The 23,855-nt window shown below is 34.1% G+C and overlaps 5 protein-coding genes across 9 annotated transcripts; 2 read left to right on the top strand and 3 right to left on the bottom strand.

The window, feature by feature from the left end:
* Window positions 1-3,968: 3,968 nt before the first annotated feature.
* LOC116346130 lies at window positions 3,969-8,282 on the bottom strand. 3 transcript variants are annotated; one of them, XM_031776051.1, is made up of 11 exons: window positions 7,966-8,282; window positions 7,533-7,619; window positions 6,967-6,990; window positions 6,832-6,858; window positions 6,286-6,339; window positions 5,856-5,879; window positions 5,015-5,688; window positions 4,812-4,952; window positions 4,694-4,747; window positions 4,404-4,481; window positions 3,969-4,325 (listed from the first exon to the last, which is right to left on the bottom strand). In XM_031776051.1, the coding sequence occupies exons 4-11, from the start codon at window positions 6,856-6,858 to the stop codon at window positions 4,136-4,138; spliced, it is 1,242 nt and encodes a 413-aa protein (XP_031631911.1). In that variant the 5' UTR covers window positions 6,967-6,990; window positions 7,533-7,619; window positions 7,966-8,282; the 3' UTR covers window positions 3,969-4,135. The 3 variants fall into 3 exon arrangements, with proteins under 3 accessions (XP_031631911.1, XP_031631909.1, XP_031631908.1); XM_031776049.1 differs by lacking the exon at window positions 7,966-8,282 and having other exon boundaries at window positions 7,533-7,746; XM_031776048.1 differs by lacking the exons at window positions 7,533-7,619; window positions 7,966-8,282 and adding an exon at window positions 7,185-7,333.
* Window positions 8,283-9,983: 1,701 nt separating this feature from the next.
* Window positions 9,984-13,335, bottom strand: LOC116346138 (esterase B1-like). Of its 2 annotated transcripts, XM_031776058.1 has the most exons (10): window positions 13,238-13,335; window positions 12,903-13,044; window positions 12,709-12,838; window positions 12,338-12,631; window positions 11,991-12,269; window positions 11,794-11,891; window positions 11,146-11,265; window positions 10,889-11,067; window positions 10,432-10,638; window positions 9,984-10,348 (listed from the first exon to the last, which is right to left on the bottom strand). In XM_031776058.1, the coding sequence occupies exons 1-10, from the start codon at window positions 13,291-13,293 to the stop codon at window positions 10,096-10,098; spliced, it is 1,758 nt and encodes a 585-aa protein (XP_031631918.1). In that variant the 5' UTR covers window positions 13,294-13,335; the 3' UTR covers window positions 9,984-10,095. The 2 variants fall into 2 exon arrangements, with proteins under 2 accessions (XP_031631918.1, XP_031631917.1); XM_031776057.1 differs by lacking the exon at window positions 13,238-13,335 and having other exon boundaries at window positions 12,903-13,190.
* Window positions 13,336-14,119: 784 nt separating this feature from the next.
* On the bottom strand, window positions 14,120-15,802 carry LOC116346179. The gene is made up of 3 exons (XM_031776116.1): window positions 15,145-15,802; window positions 14,697-15,025; window positions 14,120-14,629 (listed from the first exon to the last, which is right to left on the bottom strand). The coding sequence occupies exons 2-3, from the start codon at window positions 14,911-14,913 to the stop codon at window positions 14,223-14,225; spliced, it is 624 nt and encodes a 207-aa protein (XP_031631976.1). The 5' UTR covers window positions 14,914-15,025; window positions 15,145-15,802; the 3' UTR covers window positions 14,120-14,222.
* A 1,656-nt stretch (window positions 15,803-17,458) lies between these two features.
* LOC116346124 (zinc finger protein 684-like) lies at window positions 17,459-18,630 on the top strand. Its single transcript, XM_031776030.1, has 5 exons — window positions 17,459-17,595; window positions 17,659-17,840; window positions 17,918-18,082; window positions 18,156-18,188; window positions 18,257-18,630. The coding sequence occupies exons 1-5, from the start codon at window positions 17,459-17,461 to the stop codon at window positions 18,628-18,630; spliced, it is 891 nt and encodes a 296-aa protein (XP_031631890.1).
* Window positions 18,631-18,652: 22 nt separating this feature from the next.
* Window positions 18,653-20,909, top strand: LOC116346206 (zinc finger protein 2-like). 2 transcript variants are annotated; one of them, XM_031776145.1, is made up of 6 exons: window positions 18,653-19,476; window positions 19,567-19,703; window positions 19,777-19,946; window positions 20,041-20,193; window positions 20,274-20,472; window positions 20,592-20,908. In XM_031776145.1, the coding sequence occupies exons 2-6, from the start codon at window positions 19,567-19,569 to the stop codon at window positions 20,770-20,772; spliced, it is 840 nt and encodes a 279-aa protein (XP_031632005.1). In that variant the 5' UTR covers window positions 18,653-19,476; the 3' UTR covers window positions 20,773-20,908. The 2 variants fall into 2 exon arrangements, with proteins under 2 accessions (XP_031632005.1, XP_031632006.1); XM_031776146.1 differs by having other exon boundaries at window positions 18,655-19,476; window positions 20,274-20,456; window positions 20,592-20,909.
* The last annotated feature ends 2,946 nt before the right edge of the window (window positions 20,910-23,855 follow it).

Here is a 23,855-nt window from a genome sequence, read left to right as displayed (position 1 = left end):
GTATTTATGTGTGATAAAAATAACCTGTGCAAAGTTTCAGCTCATTACGATATCATACAGGCATGGCTTCCATACAAAAATCCAAATTTTTTGAAATTTTTGTATGAAAAGTGTGTTGAAAGTTATTTGTATCGCAAAACTAACGTCATATTCGGTTTTCTCGTACCCAAAAACCCCCCAATACACATTTTTGAGTGTTTAAGAATACATTAAATATCACTTTTGGAAGAAAAATTGAATTTTTCCCATGGATGGACATGGGCATCACACCAGACATGACACTTTACCCTGTCAACCAAAGTCGCTCAAAATCTAATGGTTTCTATTCCTCGGCACCCCCAATCATCCTGTGAAGTCAGATTTTGAATTACTTTTCTTGTTTGAAAGTTATCGTGTTAACAAATTTTTGCGTACAGGGTACAGCGTACAGGGTACAGGGTACAGGGTACAGGGTACAGGGTACAGGGTACAGGGTACAGGGTACGCACATACATTCGGACATCGAAAAAACGCTAGATTCGTGTTCCCTGGCCCCAAAAACACCCAGAAAACACATTTTTTATGAGTGTTAATTTTTCGACCGATTCCAATACTTTACCTTACACACTAGGTGTGTGCGGAAAAGTAAAAAATTGATTCTGAAATGTTGAAGAAATTTCAATGCAAATGCATTATCGTTGTATCGAAAATTATACCATTATTGGTAATGAAAATTTGAATTCGAATATGTAGACGAATTACCTATCTATCGAAAATATCGAGAAGAGAGTACAGTAGATTGCCAAATGTCGACACACGACCAAATGTCGGAATACCGAGAGGTGAATTGAAATTAAATAAAGAGGCTTACGTACGCAAGCTGACTTTTCCGCATGGAACCGAAATTTTGGGGATAAACTGAAATTATGGTCTATGTATGGTTGCAGTAACTTGAATCAACGTGAAAACTTGTGAATATTATTTTCTTATCAAAATAAATAATCACACCAAGTTTAAAGAAATTTCAATCAAAAAAATAGCCTGTTCAAAGTTTCACATCATTACGGTACCACAAAGGCAAGTCTTTCATACAAAAATGAAATGTTTTGTGGATTTTTGTATGAAAAGTCTGTGAAAAATTGATTGCATCTTAAAACTAACATCAGATTCAGGTTTCTCGTGCCAAAAAACCCCCCACTACACATTCTTTCAGCGTTCAAATTGAAATAATAAATTATTTTAAGGCATTTTTCTCATAAGTGCCTCTTCAGAGTCTAAATTTTACACCGGTCAATCAATGTCGTTGAAAATTTGACCAGATCTATTCCTCGTAGTGCCCAATCATTCGGTAAAGTCAGATTTTGAATTTCATGTCTGAGCACGAAACCATCGTGTCACCAAAATGGTTGAGAAATTATCAAAAAATGTATGGATTGTGGGTACTCCATTCGGACCAAAAAAAATTACACCGGTCAACAGATATTGCTCAAAAACTAATCAGCACGTCTCCTAGTGGTCCCAAATCATCCTGAAAAGTCAGATTTTGAATTGAGTTTTTGGAAGAAGATTTATCGAGTTAACAAATTTTGGCAACACGCCACAGGACACAGGACACAGGACACAGGACACAGGACACAGGACACAGGACACAGGACACAGGACACAGGTCACAGGACACAGGACACATCACACACAACGACGCACATTAATATGCCCCAAAATCATCTCCAATCGTGTTTTCTACATGAAATATGCATCGAAAACATGTTTTGGGATGACTTTAATTTTTTGGCCTAATACAATACCTTCCCTACACTAGGTGTGCGGAAAAGTAAAATTGAAAATTCATTTGAATTGCATTTTTAAAAGTAAATTATGAAAGATCAATATCAAATCTCTTTATTATAATCCAAATTTTAATCAAAAATCTATTATTGCTTTCACAAATTACGTTCAAAAAAAATTCGGCATTTTTATCACTTTTTCACGTCAAAAGTTAAACTATGTCATTTTGAGACAAGCCGGTAAAATGCGTTTTTTTAAATGAAAAAATAACTAGTTTGGAAAAAAATTTATATCGGCGAATTGTAGATAGTTTAATTTAATTATTGAACAGAAATTTTGAAAATATAAAGAAAAACAATTATATTTATTTTTCATTTTTCACTGTAATATTATTCCGGAATAAATCGTCCAATTGCCGACACATAAAGCACCGAAGTTTCAAGTGAAACACTTTGGATTTGACAGATGTGACAGTTAAAGTCGTATTTGGATCATTGTGAAATTCAAACCAAAAATATTCTAGATCAGTGAACTAACGTAATATTTTTAAATATTTTTGCCACTTTACTATAGAAAAATAAGTAAAATAAAATATGGAGCAAAAATATATCAATCTAATAACTTTAACTCCAATATTTTGTATTGTTTACCTCAATGTAAATAGTGCGTTCATGGGCTGTCAAAACTTAAAGTTTACAAGTTTCGTAGTGAAAATGCATGAAATATGTCGAGATTAGGGAGCCGAGAATTGGACGACGAATATCCGACATTTGGAATTTTCGATGTTATGACGAAAAAATGGAAAAAAAATAATACATTTTTGGAAATTACTATCTTTTGAGAAACGTGAAATGAAGCACAATTAAATTCTGCATCGAATTGTGTATAAAGTGATATTTTTTCATGAAATCAAAAATGTTAAATATTAAATTGAAGTTGAAAATTCAAACAAATAGTCCGACATTTGGGCGAGTGTCCATATGTCATTTTTGAGCTGAAAATATTTTAAAACGAGAGTATGTCTTTTGTCCATTATGTTAATAGCAAAAGAGGAGTAAGTCGCATCACATTTAAAAATTTATAAAAGAGAGTATGTAGTTTGAGGTATTTAGTCTGACTTAAAAGAGAGTAAGTTTGTTGGCCACATGAATTTAGCAAAAGGGGAGTATGTAATTTTACTGAATTTGTTCATAATAAAAGAGAGTTAGTATTTGTCAACTCACATTTGAAAAAAAAGTATGAAAGTAGTTAAATTAATTAATATTTTTGGATGAAAATATCATTCGCATGTAATAGGCGCGCAGATGCAGCTACACAGTTGCGTGAGTCAAAATACACATAAACGAACACATCAAGCGCACAGATCATGTTCATTCGTGTTTGATACGTATGGTTGTTTATGTGCGCCTGTGACGACAACACAGACTCCGTTCGCTTCACTCACCCGTTGCCCTTTACGTGCTATTGTGAAATAGGATTGTGTATGTATTTATATACAAAGAGATTTATTGTTGCTGATTCTGCGTGCCTGTTACAATGGGATGGAAAAATTTTAAATATATTAACTATTTTCGCACATACTCACTTTTATTTCAACCAGAATAATTCAATAACATACTCTCTTTTATTTCCAACCCATTTAGCCAAATCACATACACTCCTTTTCGTAAATTTAAATGAACAAAAACTTACTCCCTTTTACGACAGACTAAATTGCTCGAAATACGTGCTCTCCTTTAACCATTTTTTACCATGAAAAAACATGCTCTCGTTTATCGTACTACAATTCCGAAAAACATACTCTCCTATCGATATTTTCGATAGCTATAACCTATAATATTACTAACCTTGCGAATTACTTTCAAACAACGTTTCATGACAATCCAACTCTTCGTTGCTTCAGGCTTCATTGCTATGCTTTTTGTACGAAAATGCAAATAAAAACCACAAAACTCATAAAATAGCGATATTACATTATGCGGTAAGGGAAAAAGCACCATGTCAGGTGTCACATTATTTAAAATTTATTATTAAGGTTTTAATGTCTACCTATCGCAGGATGATAGTACAATGTTTTTAGCTTGGAAAAGAGTGGAAATTTTCCCTCACCAGGATCTTTTCTACCAATTTTTCAATCTTCAATAAAACAGTTGACCGTCTTGTAAATAATTCAAAAAATCACAAATTAATCAAATTTAAACCAATTTCAATTCCAAAAAGTTATACTTTATTAAAAAAAATAATTCAAAAGTTCAAATTCAATGAGTGATAATTCCATAGTATGTTATAATATGGTCGTATTCATGGTCTATCGGGTTGAACAATATGCGTGACTGATCTTATTCGAAGGTGCTTTCAAATCTGGTCAAAACTAGAAACTATTGTAATTTCCAGTGCAAAACACACTCAAATTTCGTTTGGCACATGTAACTTTTCTCTGGTCATTTAGAATTTCACGTATCATATCGCATCGGTCATCACCTACACATCGTTCTCTGCGCCTACTGTCTTGTTCGATTACAAGCACTTTCACCATTTTTTGTGTCCAATCGGATCCCAATCTGAAAATTAAAACCAAATAAAAAAACATTGTAATTCCCTTACTCTACAAAATGACAACAGTTTGAGGTGGTACTTACATATCTTTACTTGCATTTGGACCAAAATGAGTTTCATTTTCAAGATTTTGGTACAAAACTGCAGTTGGCGAGCAATTTCTAAAAGTGTATTCAAAATGTCTGTTTATTAAGTTCAAAAGAAAAGGTAAAAAATTGTCGAGAGCATGAAATCATCATTCACAAAATACACCTCGCTATGTACGAGCTTTTGTAATAATTACTGTGCTATGACACAATCTCAGTAGAGGTTCCTGACTACTCGCTTCTGTGGTCATGCTTGATTTCATGCTTCATTTTTGTCCGAAACTTACGTTCCCATATTGAAATCGTTTGGAAATTTGACTTGTGGTTCGTATCGTTTAAACCTATAACAAAATAAATTGGGTGAACATTTCACTTTTTTCCACCATGTCAAATATGTAAACTCACGTCTCCAAGCCATGGTATTTAATCAAATAAAGACTTTTGATAAATGCCAATTTGTCAAACGTTCTCTGTCCGCAGTTATTCCGAAACTCGTTAATCTGTTCATCAATCAATTGGTTTAATGATGCGTCAACGTTGAGAAGACTGCAAGTAAATGGAACGTCAATTGATGAATAAGTCAAGCACCGTAATACAAAGATCCTTACTAATTCGATGGGATATCCTTAAGCGAAGCACACTGTTGATATAATTGAAGTGATGATGGTGAACGAATTATAACTTCACGAGGTACGATGACTGAGTCTCTTGGTATGGTAACATATTCATGTATGACAACCGAATTCGGTATGTTTCCATCAACCGAACTATATTGACCGAGGTAAACATATGGATCCAATTTAGCACCAGAACTCAATTTTGAATAACGATCTAATACTGAGCCCATACTAATTTTAGCGTTATTAAACACCGTTGAGTAATCACATAGCTTTGCATCATTTTCAATTGTTACATGATTCTGAATCGATGCATACGACAAAACCTTACACTGTGCACCAATGTTGTTGTCATTAGCAATGCTAGTAAAACCTTCAATAATTGTATTGCAACCAATGAAATTACGATCACCAATTGACGCATAACTTCCAATGCGACAATCCGGTTGAACTTTATTTGATGAGCCCATTGTTACATAGTTATCGATTCTAGTATTTGAATCAATAGTATTATCTGGACCGACATTCGAGAATGAGCCTATTACAACATTTTGTTGGAATCTGTTTGATGGGTCCACGTTAGAAAAGCTTCCAATTTGAGGAGAAGATTGTCCACCACCATAGTTTTGGCTCCTTTGCTGACCTCCTGCCGGTTGGGGATTGAACTTTGTAAAATTAGAGAGAAAAAAAATGAAGACTTGAATAAACTAGATAAAAGATGAGTTTTTATGTTCCACACACCAAGTTTGTGAAATGTATTTAAAACTAGAAGAGTTAATAATACAAAAAACGACTCATTTCAGTGAAAAAAATAATAATTTTTTGGTCTTACCATTGGATAAAATGACTGTTGGTACTATTTTGATAGGAACAAGTAACAATTCATGATGAATAAAAGAATTTTTGTAAGTGAACAGGTACACACTCTCTCTCTCTGTCTCTGTCTCTCTTCAAAGAATATTAAACCGCTACACGCAAAACCGACTAGTACGTGCGCTAAGACGTTTTTACATCTTTTACATCTAGTGACCATACGATTTGTCGACTGATTCGTTACTCTTTGTGCGTATCTTCGCACAGTCGAAAAATCGTATGGTAATAGATGTAAAAGATGTAAAAACGTATGAGCGCACGTACCAGTCGGTTTTGCGTATAGCGTCGGCTGATATTTTCTTTCTGTGTACAATATGCATTTTAAATGGAAGAACGGGTTTTCAGAGAGAGAGAGTGTGTACTTTGTCGGTTATTTGTAGTCAAGTTACCATTGGATTTTGCGATAGCGCGCGGTTTATTTGCGCAGATACATGCTGCCGGATCTATTTAAATGATAAAACAATCACAATCTAATAAATACACATAAACAATAAAGCGTCGATAGAACAATTTCAGATAAACAAGTTGGTTTTAAAATGATTCACTCAAAAGCAGTCAATAGCTATACTTTTTAGCTATGGATATAGCGGAAGCACACGAGTTATGAAATCTACCCAATGAGAAGAGTGTATTGAAAATAGCTGAAAACTAATATATTGACTGCTCAGAAGCGATAATATGTAAGTACATTGTCGTTCAAAGTGAATATACAAATTGAGGTTTTACCTCTATAACATTTAATAAATTGAATTTTGGCATTTTTTCATGCAAATGGACATGGAGGAGGGATCCTTAAATTTTTCCGAGATCTATCTCCCCCCAAAACAAAATATGAACTCTTTTTGCTCTTCAATTTCAAAACGAAATACAAAGTCGAAGAATATCGTGCAGTGAATAAACACTTTTGAACGGTAGATATTGAAAAAAAAACTTACCTGGTTGGCGAAATTATTATAAGACATCTGATGATAACACAATCAAATCGTCGTTATAGTGAAATTTGAATAGAACAAAATCAATTTTGTAAATTAAATTCACGAAATGCAAAAGAAGAGAAACGACGATGTTACCTGACTAACGGGATCTGATCGAACCTATTAAAAGACAAACAAAATTCACATTTATAGCGCAAATATTTTGTTTTTAAAAATTCTCATTGCCATTGAGAAAAAAACACAAAATTATCTTTGAAAATAATGTAAACATGTCTAAAAATAGCCATTTTTGATAGACTCTTAATAATTGTGTTGAATAAATTTGTAACTTTTATTATATTACAATGGTTTACCGTTTTAACAAAAAGTAAAAAAGTCCCAAACAAAATGTAATGCTTCATTATGAACCACAGTTTTAACACTGAGCCAACAAAACGACGGTATTCTAGTTCTAGAACGAATTTTATAGCTCGTACTTCGTTTTATTACGTTTTGTTTTTCTAGTACGCAGTATTACGCACTCATATTCAAACGAAAATAAACAGAACACACACAATTGAAAAATTGATGACATCAAAGTCCACGTTGAATGACATTTTGACATATTTTATAATATGTGCACATCTGTTTTATATATTTAAGCTTGCATGAATGCATGACAGAAGAGACAAAAAATATGTAAATATGAAGTGATGTCATACTTGCGAAGTTCCAATGTGTGAAATCAGTCAAATGTGGTGTTGCCTTAGATTTGATACGATTTCTCCTATCTATGTGGTTGATCGAGGCTGTATCGAGGTGATATAGAACCATTTACATTTTGACAAACACTTTATTTATGCAAAACTTATTGAAATCAAAGGATTTTGAAATGAATCAAATCAATCCTTTTAAGCCGATACCACGTACAGCTCGTGCAGGAATTTCTTTTTACATCAAATATTACGATAGAATGACACTGAGATGAACTGTAGTCTGACATTAACTTTAGTAAATTTATTTTGATAATACGCCACTGATTGATTGCTTTTCATATAAAACGAATTATTTATTCAATTTATTTTCGCAGTAGATTTCAAGTCTTTTTACCCAATAAAATGATGCAATAACAAAATAAACGACGTAAATACTCACAATGTCGTAATTATTTATTTGGGGAGATTCACGGAATTCTAGTGTAGTTCTTTTGCTAGTATTTTTCTAGCATTTCCAATGGGATCTCAGTAGTTTTTCGTACAAATCAAAGATTGAGAACAGTTTGCCCGATGGTTAGCGAAACTAATATTCTTATTTTTTTTTTTCAATATCAACAAACTTGAATTTGACAGCTATTGGAAGAGCTGTCATCATATCCATGCTTTGATACAAATTGTACTGCTATTGGTGTGAAGTTGAGTTCGTTTGTGATGTCATTGTTGTGGTAGTTTTTTATTAGTTTTTCTAGTACTCACTAGCGTGCATGACCCCATGAGACAGTGAGGTTTATTTTTTTGTAAACTGGTTGTGTATTACTTAATTCTGCGAATTGTATAGTCGTTTTCAATAAGATCTGTTACAGCGAACTGTCAAAATTTTGAACAAACAACATACCCTCAACAAAATTCAAACCAAATTGACACGTTTAACTAAGGAGCCTTGTGTACTTTTGAATGGAAATGCGTTCCGAAATTCATTGTATTAGTTTGACAACACAGATCTTTTTGGAAATGACTATATTTCCCTCAAAATGATCTCATAATGCTCGAAACGAAAATATAAATAGAAACGATTGTAAAAACTACATAAAAAAACTGCAAATAACAAATAAACTAAATTCTTAGAATGTCGTCTTGCAAACACATGACATATAGTTCATGTGAATGAATTTAAATTAATTTTAACCAAATTGTTGAAATAAATTCAAATGAACGAAAAAACCCGGGTTTTTTGCACCGCGCGTCAGTTACGAAAACACGAAACAAAATATGGATTGAGACATGTAATATGTCTGTATACGTATGTTGGCATACATGTTAGCAAAGGGTGCTATGCTATATAGAACACAGATGAAAAAACATGTACTTGTATTTCTTCGTATCTCGCTCCGTATTCTATTTCATGTTTTCGTAACTTTCTCACGGTGCAAAAACTCCGGACGAATGGAGCTATTTGAGTGCTTGGGAAGAAAAAAACATTTGTATTACAGTACGACCACAATTATACGTCAATCACCCGAATGGATAATGAATGATAACAGAGTGTTGGCAATCCATGGGCATAGCTTCTGACGGTGGCGATCCAAGTAAAGGCGCTAACTCCAGAAACTTCCAAAATATGGTGGGGTGATTTGGTCCTACAAATAAATTGATGAGATAAAAAAGTTCATCACTTTTTCGTCACAAAAACCCTAGATCGAAAGAATTTTTCTCGTCAAAGAACTAATTTGAAAAACCTTTCTCCGGAGAATTTTAGTAATCTAAGTAAAATTAAGACCTGATGGAAAAGTGTCTTCACTTTCGAATAGACCAATTTCTTTCCAGAATTTCCTCACATCTGATCTGACCCCTCATCTAGGGGTTTGCATGTATTTTTATTCGATGATATTTGCGTATTATCGTTGCGTATTAGCATATCGGTGAAATATTGGCATATCGGTGAAAGATCGGCATATCTGTAAAATATCGTTAATATTCGGATATTTTTTGATAAATAATTGTTCTGGAAGTGGGTTTTGGTGGATCCTCTGGATGGACCAGACCATGATTTGACAATGCCCTGACCCATCCTGAGGGTCCACTTCCAGACCTGGGAGCGGTTCTGAACGATCCTGAGGATCCACCAAAGCCCACTTCCAGAACAAAGTCACTTCGCATATCGGCGAATATCGGTGGATTTTTGGCACAAAATAGTGAAATCGGTAAAGATTTGCATGATTTGTAAAAATTTGTATTATTTGTTATACTGTTGTTTATTCGTCGAATTCGTGAAAGAAAATCTTACATGAAAACCCCTAGCCCCTCAAGCCCCTGGCATCAGACGTATCCGACTTTTGAATCACGGTTAATGGAAGTGAATTCATTTGAATCTTTTTTCGGAGTAAGAAACGTAGATAACGCCCAAATTTAGACAAAAATTTGATCAAGCAATTTGAATGAGAATAATAACACGATTAATGAAATATTTGTCAACAAATGGTTTTTATTCCCACATGACTAAAATAAACAAAAATTGAGGCAATTCGCTTGAAATTCATCTTAAGCTCGATCGAGTTTTCTTTGGAATTTATTAGCATTGCCTTTTTAAAGTTTTCCCCAAAACCTTGCACTGTTGTTGAATAAGTGTATCTTTTGGTGAATCACCATTTTCTTCAACCAGCCGTTTCGTTTCTTCGACAATGTAATCAAGAAATTGTGTACGATTTCCGTTCGGTGATACACCCGAAATCAGTCCGTCATCCAATGTAACGTCCACAAAATTGAGTTCGTTCACTTGGACTGGTTTAAACTCTTCAATCGGATTACCATAAATCGTTGGATTTCTGTGATTTAAAAAAAAAGAAGATCAAATTCGACCCCTGCTAAAGCATTATTTACAAAATGAATTTAAAAGATATGAACTCACCCGTATTTGATAAAATTTGAAAATAATTTCATCATATTTTCCATAGCATTAGAGATTTTTTGGTTATATTTTGAAATGTTCTTTGTTAGTTCGGTTCCCTTGTAAAGTAAATCAAATCGCCTACATTTGAATACATAACACAGATCATCTGTGTGACTCGCGCCTTGGAATTCGATATGTGGATTCAATGGAGTAACCACGGAAAATCTATGGATTTTACAAAATTCCATTAACTGTTTCTTAGAGCAATACATGTGAGGAGGAGCATTGTAGGAGCTCTCAGGAGCAGAGCTCTCCTTAGTGAAGAGAAAAATATTAAAAATTTAAAAAACTCAATAGAATTGATATTCAATCCTTCGAGTGCTCCACTTCACATAAATTGTTCTGAGAAATAGTCTCTGTAAAATGGTTAGTTCAAATTAAAATGCGTATGCGAGAAAACTATTCATAATAAAACCTGTGGTAAAAGGTGTTTTTCTGTGAAGCAGCCACATGTCCTTGGATCCATTTTTCAATAAAGTAAATGTAGTGAAGATCTGAATCCATAATAAGTCGCTGTTCTAAACGTTTCAGATCGGTACTTGCTTCGCCAAAATAAAAGTCACGGATTTGATTCATCAAACCGTTCAGATATGGCTGTTGGTATTTATGAATTTTGTAAGGAAATGAAAAAGATTGAAAGGAAGACACTTTTGGAAGAAGACATTGACTTACTTTCCTCGACATCGACGAACTATATCCATGTATCGGTAAATCAATAGAAAAATTCGCCAAATAAGCATCAATAACATTTGCATTGGTATAATTTTTGCCAAATGTAAAAAGTAGCTCCTCCTTTTGAGTTAATTTTTGGATAAAATTATTATTAATTGTAATGTGAGTTTCAAAGACATTTGGATGAGAGAGCAACCGATACGGTGTAATTTTGATAAATGAAATTTTTTCATGACAAAAGCTCAATGTGAAGCTTTTTAGTGCTACTCAGTAGAAGCGGCCCTATAAATGGCTTCAATTGAATGGAAATACCTTTACCACACTAGGTGGTATTTGCTTCATTTGGAGACTGCTTTAGAAACTCACATCTTAAAGTGATTTGCAGGCTTTGACTCGAGCCAACTTTGCTGCTACTGCTTTTAGATTGTATTCAACAATAAATTAGAGTGAAAAAGGGAGAGACGGGTTTAAATGTCCAACGCAGTTCAAAGTTTCTGTTCTTTATCTCTCGTTCAAAATGGAGATAAGTATATCACTTTGCCGCATATACACAGGACACTGTCCTATTAGAACAGGACAGCAACATAGACAGCCACTATAAACAGCAGCATTCGGTTGGTTCGAGTCAAAGTCTATTGAATTACGTACATATGGAGTAAAAGTGAAGTAAGCATTTTTATTAATGGTAGTTGTTTGCAGTTTTACATTTATGTCTTCACGAAGGAATGGACGAATGGAGTTACTTTCTATAATCGTTAAAAAAGCAAGTATAATTCAAAAATAATTAAGAATGATGTGTTATTTTTCAATTGTTCAAGAAACACCACACAAAAAAAAATACAAACTTTCGATGACTGGATTCCATGGTGACTGCAGTCCTTCAACAGTTTCTGTGGTAAATTCAATGATCTTACTCACTGGCACACTTTTCAGAAATTCAATCAATTCGTCATCGTTATTCAAACACTTTGGCGAATATTTATTGGCAAAAATCTGCATTAAACATCGATGATCGCCGCTTTGATAGCTGTATGCCGTATTTGATGTTCCACTCATTGAAATCATTTGATTAAAATACATTGACGATTGTTCGTTCACCAAATGAAAACCGAGAGATTTGGACCCTTAGTGGATATTTTCCTTAGTTATTTCATCGTTTAAATGTCGGGAAAAAATTGAACATAAAACCCACCTGCACTCTGGCCAGAAATTGTGATTTGTTCATTGTCACCGCCAAATCGTTCAATATTCTCATAAATCCATTTCAATGCCAATTGTTGATCTTTCATGCCCATATTGCCCGAGTATTCTTCTGTTCCTAATGACATGAATCCCAATATTCCAAGTCGATAATTCATAGTCACCAGAATTATTTCACTTTCGATAAAAAAATCCGGTCCAAACCATCCATCGTTTCCAGATCCCATGACAAACAAACCACCATGTATATAAACTAATACCGGAACCTTTTTTGTAACATTTACAACTGGAAATTTACATATTTCAGTTGATGATGCTTTTGTTTTCGATTAGATTTTCAGAAAAATTCAGCTCATCACTTACCCGGTGTGTAGATATTCAAAAATAAACAATTCTCACTAGTCGCTGGTAAGATCGAAGAGATTTGCGGACATTTATTTCCATGTTGAAATGTATTTAGCACATTCGACCATGGCTCAACCGGTTCAGGAGCCTTGAAATAATTGTTATTTGATAAGATAAGAACGTGATGAAATATTTTATCATATTTTTTTTACTTTGAATCGAAGTTCACCAATTGGTGGTTTGGCATAAGGGATCCCTTTATACGAAACGAATGTCATTCGACGTAACAAAGTTTTATCCACCAAACCGCGAACCATTCCACTTTTTGTCGAAACCGTTTTATATACATCTTGGCTATTCGACAGTGAAAAAGAAACAGTAAGACACAAGAATAGTGCGTAAATTCGAAACATTTTTTAACTTAATCGGCACAAAATTTTAAAGTGGAATTTAAGGTAATGCGCATTCAAACCGATCTATTCAAACACTGAAACAATACTGTTCAATCAACTTCAAATAATCGAAGCAATAAATGAGTATTGAGTACCTTTGATCAGAGTATTGATCAGCGCTGCTGCCATCCACAGCATATGAAAATATCATGCTGAAAATGCGTTGTCTGTCGCATGCGAATGTACGTAAAAACTGCTACGTACCTTCGCATGCGACGGACGACGCATTCTCAGCAAGATATTTTCATATGCTGTGGATGGCAGCATCGCTGAACAATACTTTGCCCTTGAGAAATAAAGAGCTGTAGAGTTAACGATAGCAGCGAAGTAAAATTAATATTCAAGTGATGGTCAAAGTGCTTCAAAATAATCGGCTAGTAATTAGTCAGTCAGTAACCATAGTCAATTGTTTTCCATGCAAATTTAATGAATTTTATCAGCTGTAGTCACTTACAGTAATTAATCAGTCGCTGTTTTTTTCTTTCATTCGGGTAAGTAAATAACATTTATTACGAGCAGATAAGATCACACAGCATTTTTCTATATTTATTCAAGTGTTCATTCAAATAACAATGATATAAGTAGCAGTAAGCAAAACACTTCGACCGAATTATTGGCAAAAAAACTACGTGAAACAATTAACTACTAAAACAAACAATTGCCCACAGCCTGCAACAGATCTTTACTAGTACATACGACGCATTACACGGAATAGAAACAAGTGGTGCGGAATTCATGTTCAAAATCTAAATAAACAGAGAATTTTCTTGAATAAAAAATTGTAGAAAAAAATTGAATATTTTTTTTAAGTTTCAGCAGATGAGGTATATTTCTTTTTTGTCAATTTTATAGCAAATAATCACTCAACAGAGAAAAAAACTTAATTTTATTCAATTTTATCTTATTAGATAATAATCATTTAATCATTTCTTTACTTTATTTTTACTTTTGGATAATTCATTTAAAGACTTTGAATGTTTTTTTATCATCATATACGAATGAATTCCACTTTTGGGCATAAAATGTTTTTGTTGTGTAAACTGTGAATTGAAACACAAAATAAATTGCGTATTTTCGATCTTATGAAATTTGTCCATCATCTACGTAGCTGCGTCTCCAAAATGTTGATAAAACAATGAAATTGTTTCCCTCTTGTATTTTACCGCGAAAATGTTTCACTTCGTTAAGATTTTTCGTCACTTGAAGACAAATGTCATCATCTCTCGCATCTGCGTCCCAAAGCTCAAACCGTATAATAGAATCGTCCTTAATTTTTGACGACATAAATTTCTCGTTAGTATAGTGCTCATTTTCATTGCTTCCTTTCGAACTTGTGAAAACCAGATTGTCGTTTATATAAATTTGAGAGTACAGATCACAATAGGTAAATGGACCTTTGCTGAAGAGATCTGGATCACACGAGATATCGGAATTTCTTTTTGTTTGACCCTCCATTCCAATTAAATTAACGCTCCAGTATCCATATCCTGCAAACAAAGAACAAACAATGAATATAAAGAATTGCAATTTATATTAAAAAAAGAGATATTTTACCGGTGGGTCTACGTCGATTCATGACATCTTGATTACATCTCGAGGTTATTAGTTCAATTGAATCGCGATAAGCGTTTTCGATTCGAGATCTTAGAAGTTCAGCATAGCCAACGATACAATTCTCTACATCAGGACCACTCGCAAATGCACAATATCGTGTACCAGCCACTGGGTCACGTACAGATGCGATACCGCTGTAAAAATAACAGCCTACCATGCAATCGATAGCATTCTTATTTGTTCGATTGTAACCATATCTCTTTCATAATCACGCAATGTAACGATATAAATCATTTTATTATTTATATCGTTTTTGCCTTTAACACCCTCTGTATATAAGAACAAAAATAAATTGAGTGAAAAATCAATTACTAAATAGATGTATCAGTTCATATAACAAAAAAATTGAATATTGTAATTGGCATGACATAAATGAATTTTGACTCACTGATGGTGAAAATTCTTGAAATATTGGGTCCAAAATAGCCGTAATCGATGCAAGCATTGTGAGTGGCACGTATGCAAATTCTGGATATTTTCAGAATATCGAACTCTTTTGGACGAAAATATTGTTGATGTCTTTCAATTTTTCATAAAATATTTGTACTTGAGATGATTTTTCAGAGGCTGAAAATTTAAGCCACGGCTCAATGTCTCCAAACCTTGTGAAACTGATATACAATGCGATCTTATATCCGTGTAAGTATGGTCGATTAACATGCGACGTGACTCTTCGGCGATGGCCTTGATCAATGTTTCCTCCCAAATGTTACTTTGTAACGTCTCTAAACCATCCGATATTGGTCCCATTACTGTATCGATATATGGAATGATCGAACCCACTTTAGCTGCATCCGAAAACACTTTTACTTCACTTATTGCCTTATCAATCTTCTTTCTTACAGCGTCCTCAAATGATGTTGAGGATGATTCGTAAATATTAAATGGAATGTCATCCAATGGAATATCAGCCAAAACGTGTGAAATTGCCAACGTCAGCAATATTGTACGAAATATTTTTTGCATCTTTATTCACTATTTATTTTCACGGAGCTTACTAAAAAGACGTTAATTCAACTATTGAATTAAACTGATTTGATTCACTTCAAAACATTCTATATTTATAATAGTTTTGCGATGATTGCATGACATTTCTATCGAAGAAAAATCCGATTACTACGTCAATGAAGATGCTATTGATTTTGAATGTTCATAAGACAGTCGGATTTCCACACCAGATAAGCGACACTACTTTTTATTGGTCTGATTATAAGTAATCACTACTGACATGTGCTTCGATAAACTTTGAAACCTTTGCGTTTATAATGAGATTTGCACATTTTGCGAAAAAAACTACTTGAAGTTCCCGTTTTATTTAAGCATGAGAGATTCAACTTGCTGGTCTTTGAGATTTAGTTTCTGTTGTAACACTATTGATTCTCATTCAATTGTTTATAATTTCAAATAGAGCTATAAATGAGTACCCGTATGCAAAAAAGTGACTATTTTAGAATAAATTGACTGATAAAATAGACAACTTTAATTAGTTATTCAAATTTAGCTGTAGAGTTAACTATAGCAGCCAAAAATAATTGGTATTCAAGTGATGGCCAAAGTGTCCCAATATAAATCGACTAATACTTAGACAGTCTGTAACTATAGTCAGTTGTTATCCATATAAATGTTCTGAACGTAGTGTTTAAATTTAATGAATTTTGTCAGCTGTAGTCACTTACAGTAATTAGTCAGTCACTGCTTTTTTTTCATTCGGGTAAGTAAATAACATTTATTACGAGCAGAGAACAAATGGTGGGGAATTGATGTTCAAAATTTAAATAAACAAAAAAATCAGCTGTGCATGCAAATTTAAAATACCAAGAGATATAATTGTTAGGCATTTTTTTACGATGATTTTGCCAATCTCTTTAGAAATTTGTTTGCCAACGTCATAGTTTGACATTTTTGTGGATTTTCGCTTCAAAGATTCAAATTATGAACGCAGACAAATTGGAACACACATTAATTTCAAATTATAGTAACAGTGTTACCGAAGTAAAACAAAATTTGGAAATTGTGGCTTCACAATGTGTTCATAATTTGTGTTTTTGAAGTAAAAAACCATTAAAATGTCCAATTATGGCATTGAAATTTAAACATTATAGCATTAGCAAAAAACTCCCAGAGAGAAACGAAATTGGACAAGCCCACTTCACAGCATGTATCACGATATTTTCGATTAAAGTTAATGGCATACAACACCAATTCGAACCAATGACCTACGCTATGTCATACTTGATTTTCTGGTGTGTGCGTGAGCCCTATTGAAATGCGTAAGCATCAAATCGCAGCGAGCAAGTATGTGTGGCGAACACCAACTTTGTATTTGTATTGTTTGTTCGAGTCAAACTCTTACTCTCACTCACTCTCGCTTATTCACCGCTATCACAATCAGCTGACTGTATTTGTATACACTCTATACCATAATCATCATAAAAAATGTCACAAAATGACAACAATAAAACTACCCACCAAATTTACTGCAAGTTTTCTGTGTCATCTATATTTTCGGTGCAAATAAAAACGATAAATTGTCGTCTATCAGTTGAATATTGTAAAGAAATCAAGAGATAAACCAACAAAACTAGCCGGTTTCGTTACGTCACGAGAGGTATAAAGAAGGTTAGGTTGTCTTTGAGTGTTCAACAAAGTCCATTGAATTGTCGGCATGAAATTCACGAAAATTCTTTATTTTCAGATCAAAAATGGAGATGAGCGCATCACAATTGTCCAGAGAACTTTGTAAACGGTTTCTCAATTTTGATCGCGAATACATGAAAATTTGCACGAATAACAACAGCGCAGAGAAATTGACGCTTGAAAAGAATTTGGTATCCAAAACGTGAGTAGACTGAAAGTGATCAGATTGGGAGAAAAATTAACAATTTTTTTGTCTATTCTTCAGAATTGAAGAATCACTGATCGATATGAAGATTCCAAATGTAGAGCCCAAAGTGAAGGCCGTAGTCAATGACATCAACGGAAATATTTTTTTGGAAATCGATTATGGAATGTGGCGCATGTCTCAAAATGCGCAGCCAATTGCTGGGGATGATGAAATTGATGGAAATAAATCGACACCAAAATGTAAGACAATTCACTAATTTCCAATGCATTTTTTTTAAATACAAAAATTCGATTATGTGGCATTATCTTTTAAACAGCGACTGATAATGCTGTTCCAGACCAGGTGTGGTCAGATTCACTAAAGATCGATCAAAAGGTGTTGACTTCATTGCCTACATTCAGTCACAAGCGTAAGCGAGAAAATTTTCACACACGGTCCATGGACGATGCTATTGTTGATTCAGGTGTTTACAGTGATTTAGGTGAGTTAGATTGGTTGAACAATATAAAATATGACATTTCATGTGATTCCATTGTACCATTTCAATTGAATAGATGATACAGTGCCGCCGAAAGACAAAAGACAAAGTAAGTTATATGTTGTTTTGCGTCAATATTTTACCAATTGATGTCTCATGTCGACTTATTTCCCATAGAGAGAAGCGAAAGTGTTGACGGCCAAGCATTCCAGTGTGAATTTTGTTCGTGTCATTTTGCAAGCCAGAAGTACTTATTCTATCATCAGTTGAAAAAACATTTTGAGAAACACCCATTCCGTTGTTCAATATGCGAGCGGGGATTTAACAGCCAAAGCGACACCGATGAACATGAAAAAGAGCGTAAATGTAGCCCATGGTTAGAATGTGATGTATGTGAACATAAAGCTTGGGACAAATATGGATTAACAGTACACAAGAGAACACACACGGGTGAAAAGCCATTCAAATGTGATAATTGCGACTTCACTACCAAATTTAGTGGCAATCTTGAGAAGCATCTTGAAACTGTGCATAAAGCTGTCCGAAAGTAGATCAATTTGAAAGTAACTTGAGCACAATGTAACTCTAGTCATCGAAACCATATTCTGATTTAATCACGATAGATTTAATTTATTTCATTCCAATTAATTTAAATAACCGAAAATGGAGAAAACATCGACGATGTGAAAAACAACCACGGAAATGTTTAAGGCTAGGTAAAGTAATATTGAAAAAAGATATCATGATGATCACTTGGACAAAATCGAAAATGTTATCAAAAGAAGACCGATTTGTTTCCATAAATCCACTATGAATGGTCACTTTTGACGGTGATGAAATCGATAACCAACTTTATCTTATTCGCATATTGCACCAAGTATCATTTCCATCAAAACAAATCAACTGCACAAAGTGACTGTGCCAATCTCAGTAAAATTTGTTCCAATGAAAGTAAAATAGTTGGAATTATATTAACAATAGAATCGATCAAATCTCTTCTCTCTTCCAATTCGATGAGATTTACGATTGTACAAACAGCTACAACACCAATTCGAAAATGACGTCACACTTTTTATGCTCCATTTGTCTATGTGTGCGAAGCATCAACACAATCAGCTGACTGTATGTTTGTATGCACTCTGTACGAGGCTACTGAAAAAAAAGTCACAGTGACAGCTACAACCGCAAAACGACGCGCCAAATTTACTGCAAGTACCACCGACTGTGCAAAAATACAATTAATTGTCAAAAAAAAAATCAATTGGGAATTATCAAAAAAATCAAGAGTTAAGCAAGAGTACCAACGAAATTCATTGAGTGACGACGTGAAAAGCCCTATATAAGTCGATTAAGGACTCTCAACTTTAACAAAATTACAGTTCGGATTAAATATTAAGGTTAGGTTTACTTTGTTTGTTCAATTGAGTGAAGTCCATTGAATTTTTCCACGAAAAAAAAATTAATTCACGAAAAATCCTTGGTTTCAGATGAACATGAACGCATCAAAGTTGCAGAAAGAACTCAGTAAAAATGTTTACAATTTCGATCGAGAACATATGATAATTTGCAAGAACAACAATGGCATCGATAAATCGAAACTTGTAAATGATTTGTACGAATCCACGTAAGTAAATTCAGTGTGACAAAACTGGAAAATAAACATTGACATTCGCTAATTTTATTAAATATGCCATTAGACTTGAAGAAGCAAAGAAGATTTGTAAGTCGGTCATCGGGGTCAACGAAAGAAAACGGCAAACGCAAGAGAGAACTATTGAATTCAAATGCAATTTTTATTGGATTTCTAATGAACCAATTGGAAAACAGAATCATGACGAAGTTGGTGAAAATAAAACCACACTGAAATGTAAGTAACCTGAAATATACCGTATTTTTTTCTTTCTGCGCAGTGCTGGTTTCTATTTCATAACATACCTTGACATACCTTCTCTTACAAACAGCAATTATGGAGCCAATTCCAGCTGAGGCCTTGTCGAATGTACCGGTGTTGTCTTCATCGGGTAGAGGTCGTAAACGTAAGATAACAACTTCAATGGACGATGCAGTACCGTTGCCAAGAGAAAGATCTGACTCGGGCATTGACTGTGATTTGGGTATGTAACATTGTACCAAATGTGTACAGCTAATTGAATAAATTCTCATGTCGGCTTGTTTCTTTCATTGTTTACCATAGAGAGAAGAGATAGTGATGATGGACAACGAATCCAATGTGAATTTTGTTTTAATTATTATGCAAGGAGAGACAGCTTATGGCGCCACCAGACGGATAAACACCACGAAGAATTTTCATTCCATTGTTCAACATGCGAGCGGGGATTCAAAAACCAAAGCGATGCCGATGAACATGAGAAAAAACGTAAATGTCACAAAAAGTATGAATGCGAAACATTTTTTATTCGCAACACAATTCAATAACAAACATTTCATTTTACATTCTGTTCCATTACCTATCGATTAATTTCCATTTCGATTTTTTTCCATTCTTTTCTAGATATGAATGCGAAATGAAATGTGGGTATTTCCATTTGGATCTGACGAAGATGAAGAATCACGAACGAACACATACTGGAGATAAACCATACATATGCCAACATTGCAACGAATGTTTCACACAAAAAAACAGTCTCAGAAGGCACATAACAGAGTCTTGTTCGAAAATTCGACAAAAGTAACTTTATGTTGCAAGAAAAAAGAATGTAAAATTGACGATACAAACAATTTAATTGGCAAATTTGTGAATGAAATGGAACACTCCAAAGTGAACCTCTAGAGAGGAAAACAGTATTAAATAAATGATTATTTGAACAAAAAGAATGAATTTGAATTCAAGAGAAAACTAAATCTGACATTACTTTTGCGATAAAAATAATTTTCGACACACTTTTTATACAAAAGCTACTAAAAATGTGAATTTTATATGATATCGTATCCATGTGTAACCGAGTAATGCGCTATATGTTTTTTATGAAAACGTCACACGAATCTCCCCCGAAAACGACATCTTTGGTCTTGCAGCAGAAGCTGTTTCTATGCTGAAAATTTCACTTCAGTTTAAAAAAATTAAAATATTATTCATGTAGAATTGTACAAATATTTCAAAACGTTGAAATGAGATTTACAGAAATATGCATTTGAAAATTGTTTTAAAAAATAAACACGGCACAATCAATTTCAAAATGAATAATATTGTTGACATATTTTCACGATGACAGCTATTTCTGCGGTACAAAATTGACCCGCTTGAATGATTTGTCAATATTGAACAATTGAACATACTCTACACACATGGGGAAACAGAGATGGCGTTGTCGTAGCATGTAGCAAAATATATGTTTAACGCAATATTCGGCTTTCCATGTGAAAATTTACAGAGGTTATTTTTTGCACAGAAAGAAAAAGCTAACATTCTGAAAGTTTGAAGAAATTTCAATGAATATTAAAGGTACTTCCTATACAAAATTTTGCTTTTGAGCAAAAAAAAAATTGTTTGGGAGGTACCTTTATTATGCATTGAAATCTCTTCAAACCCTCGGAATGTTATTTTTGTGTGAAAAAAAAATCCTGTGTTAAGTTTCAGCTCATTACGATATCATACAGGCATGGCTTTCATCTAGGGAGCAGACACCAAAGAATAAATTCTGAATCCACTATATAAATTACTAATCCAGCTATTCCACTAATCCAAAAACACAAATGTGAAATCGAAAAAAAATTTCCTATTCCATGCACTGTTTCCGTCAAAAATGCTAATCCTGGTATTCCGCACTATTCCACTAATCCATCAATAGACATCAAAAGAAATGTCAAATGGATTTGAAGTGAAACAATTTTTGCTATTCCATGCACTGTTTCGCTATTCCACGCGAATCCAATCACAGACGTTGCTATTTCATCTAGGGGAAAATATCGAATAAAATAAGTAACGAATATGCTGCGTATAAGAATATAAACCGTATATACCGAAGAATATTTGCAAATAATATTTGCAAATAACTCCGTATATATATGGTTTATACGCATATATGCAGCGTATATGCGGCATACTTGCGATGTCTTCATCTATTTATAGTATATTCGGTAAAACATACTTGAGTATAAACCGTATAAACGTATAGATAATTCCCCCTAGTATTTCATTGAAATTTCTCGAATCTTTTCGCTAAAAGTCTAATCCTATTCCACGTGTCTGCCCCTTGGGCTTTCATACAAAGATACAATTTTTTTTGAAATTTTTGTATGACAAGTGCGTCGAAAATTATTTGTATCGCAAAACTAACGTCATATTCGGTTTTAATATCACTTTTAGAAGAAAAATTGAATTTTTCCCATGGATAGCCATGGGCATCACACCAGACATGACACTTAACTCTACCAACCAATGTCGCTCGAAATCAAGTGATTTCTATTCCTCGGCAGCCTCAATCATCCTGTGAAGTCATATTTTGAATTACTTTTCTTGTTTGAAAGTTATCGTGTTAACAAATTTTTGCGTACAGGGTACGCACATACATTCGGACATCGAAAAAACGCTAGATTCGTGTTCCCTGGCTCCTAAAACACCCAGAAAGCATATTTTTTGAGGGTGTTAATTTTTCGACCGATTCCAAGACTTTACCTTACACACTAGGTTTGTGCGGAAAAGTAAAAGAGTGCAGTTTTTTCTTCAATCACACTGTTTGGGAGGTCAGTAAATAATTACACAGATTATTTTTATGAAGCGAATATATTTTTATTGAGCGTGTACACGGACGGCTTTCTTATAACTAACTTAACTAACTGTGTCGGTGCGGTGTGTCTACAGAGACGCTTGCCTCTGTGACCGCTGCGACACACCGACTCAGTACTGTGTGCCAATACCGTGCATTGGTATTGGTCACTGTACTGAACACACACATTTCATTGAATTATTTTTTTGAATTTCAAAGCCGAACGATCAGTTTTCCTGGGTGGTGTTATAAGTGTGAACTTTGACCAGAATGCTTTGAAAATTGATGGCGCCGTTGGCATTCATTTGTTGTGGCATAAAACCAATAGACCCAGTCATCCAATCCGGAGTAAGAGCTATCGGAAAATCCGTGAATGTTTCTCAATTTCCCGCATTGAACCAGACACGAATATTGAACCATACTCGATGTTCCTTGTTTGCTATACGGCCACCATATTCTGAGAAGCAAACAATATCACTTTTAGAATAACTTTTTTCACCTTAAGGCCTTATTTCCTAGGCGTCCGAATGTAATCGGATCCGATTTCAATCGGCCACCGATTATTAAAATCGGATCCGATCATAATCGGCGAACAATTTCTTTATAATCGGCGTCCGATTTGCTCGCCGATTTCAAAAAAATCGGATCCGATAACAATCGGACGTAATCGGACGCCTAGGAAATAAGGTCATTAGTTAAACAGAATTTATATTTACTTTAATTTTTGGTTGAATTTTTTCTAATGCAATGTTCGGTGATATTAAAACACCCTCTAATTCTCCACTAATTTTTAATCGTTGGCACTGTCGAAATTTTGAATACTTTTTTTTTACTTTTGTATGCAAGTGAATTAGCGCCATAAGTGATGACGAGGGTTCCTAGGGAGCTGAAAACTATTGACTGTTCAAAACTAAATGTTGTATGAAAGTTACCCAAGGGGCTTATGAGTCATAATGAGTCAGTGCTGACCAGGCATACTGTGGAAGCGATGTCACTTTCCTATTCGAAATCAGTACTGAACTTTGTTCAAGGGATTGGCCCTCTATCAA

Source organism: Contarinia nasturtii, unplaced genomic scaffold (assembly GCF_009176525.2).
Source record: "Contarinia nasturtii isolate CC-2019 unplaced genomic scaffold, AAFC_CNas_1.1 Cnas_scaffold_1435, whole genome shotgun sequence".
In the NCBI taxonomy this organism is placed as follows: domain Eukaryota; kingdom Metazoa; phylum Arthropoda; class Insecta; order Diptera; family Cecidomyiidae; genus Contarinia; species Contarinia nasturtii.
Note: the sequence above shows the minus strand (reverse complement) of the source record. Positions and strands in the feature narration are given on the sequence as shown.

Excerpts from the sequence above, each read along its gene's own strand:
- LOC116346179 (XM_031776116.1), bottom strand. The coding sequence starts at position 14,913 with ATGGTAGGCTGTTATTTTTACAGCGGTATCGCATCTGTACGTGACCCA. Across the intron at positions 14,630-14,696 it reads GAATCGACGTAGACCCACCG|GATATGGATACTGGAGCGTT; the intron begins GTAAAATATCTC and ends CTTTGTTTGCAG.
- LOC116346130 (XM_031776048.1), bottom strand. The coding sequence starts at position 7,232 with ATGAAGCATTACATTTTGTTTGGGACTTTTTTACTTTTTGTTAAAACG. Across the intron at positions 5,880-6,285 it reads CGCTATCGCAAAATCCAATG|TACCAACAGTCATTTTATCC; the intron begins GTAACTTGACTA and ends CTATCAAAATAG. Across the intron at positions 4,953-5,014 it reads AAGGATATCCCATCGAATTA|TCTTCTCAACGTTGACGCAT; the intron begins GTAAGGATCTTT and ends ATTTACTTGCAG.
- LOC116346206 (XM_031776145.1), top strand. The coding sequence starts at position 19,567 with ATGAACATGAACGCATCAAAGTTGCAGAAAGAACTCAGTAAAAATGTT. Across the intron at positions 19,704-19,776 it reads AATGATTTGTACGAATCCAC|ACTTGAAGAAGCAAAGAAGA; the intron begins GTAAGTAAATTC and ends ATATGCCATTAG. Across the intron at positions 19,947-20,040 it reads AAATAAAACCACACTGAAAT|CAATTATGGAGCCAATTCCA; the intron begins GTAAGTAACCTG and ends TCTTACAAACAG.
- LOC116346138 (XM_031776057.1), bottom strand. The coding sequence starts at position 13,103 with ATGTTTCGAATTTACGCACTATTCTTGTGTCTTACTGTTTCTTTTTCA. Across the intron at positions 11,892-11,990 it reads ATGGAATCCAGTCATCGAAA|AAAGTAACTCCATTCGTCCA; the intron begins GTTTGTATTTTT and ends TAACGATTATAG. Across the intron at positions 11,068-11,145 it reads GTTCGTCGATGTCGAGGAAA|CCATATCTGAACGGTTTGAT; the intron begins GTAAGTCAATGT and ends AAATACCAACAG.
- LOC116346124 (XM_031776030.1), top strand. The coding sequence starts at position 17,459 with ATGGAGATGAGCGCATCACAATTGTCCAGAGAACTTTGTAAACGGTTT. Across the intron at positions 17,596-17,658 it reads AAGAATTTGGTATCCAAAAC|AATTGAAGAATCACTGATCG; the intron begins GTGAGTAGACTG and ends TCTATTCTTCAG. Across the intron at positions 18,083-18,155 it reads AGGTGTTTACAGTGATTTAG|ATGATACAGTGCCGCCGAAA; the intron begins GTGAGTTAGATT and ends TCAATTGAATAG.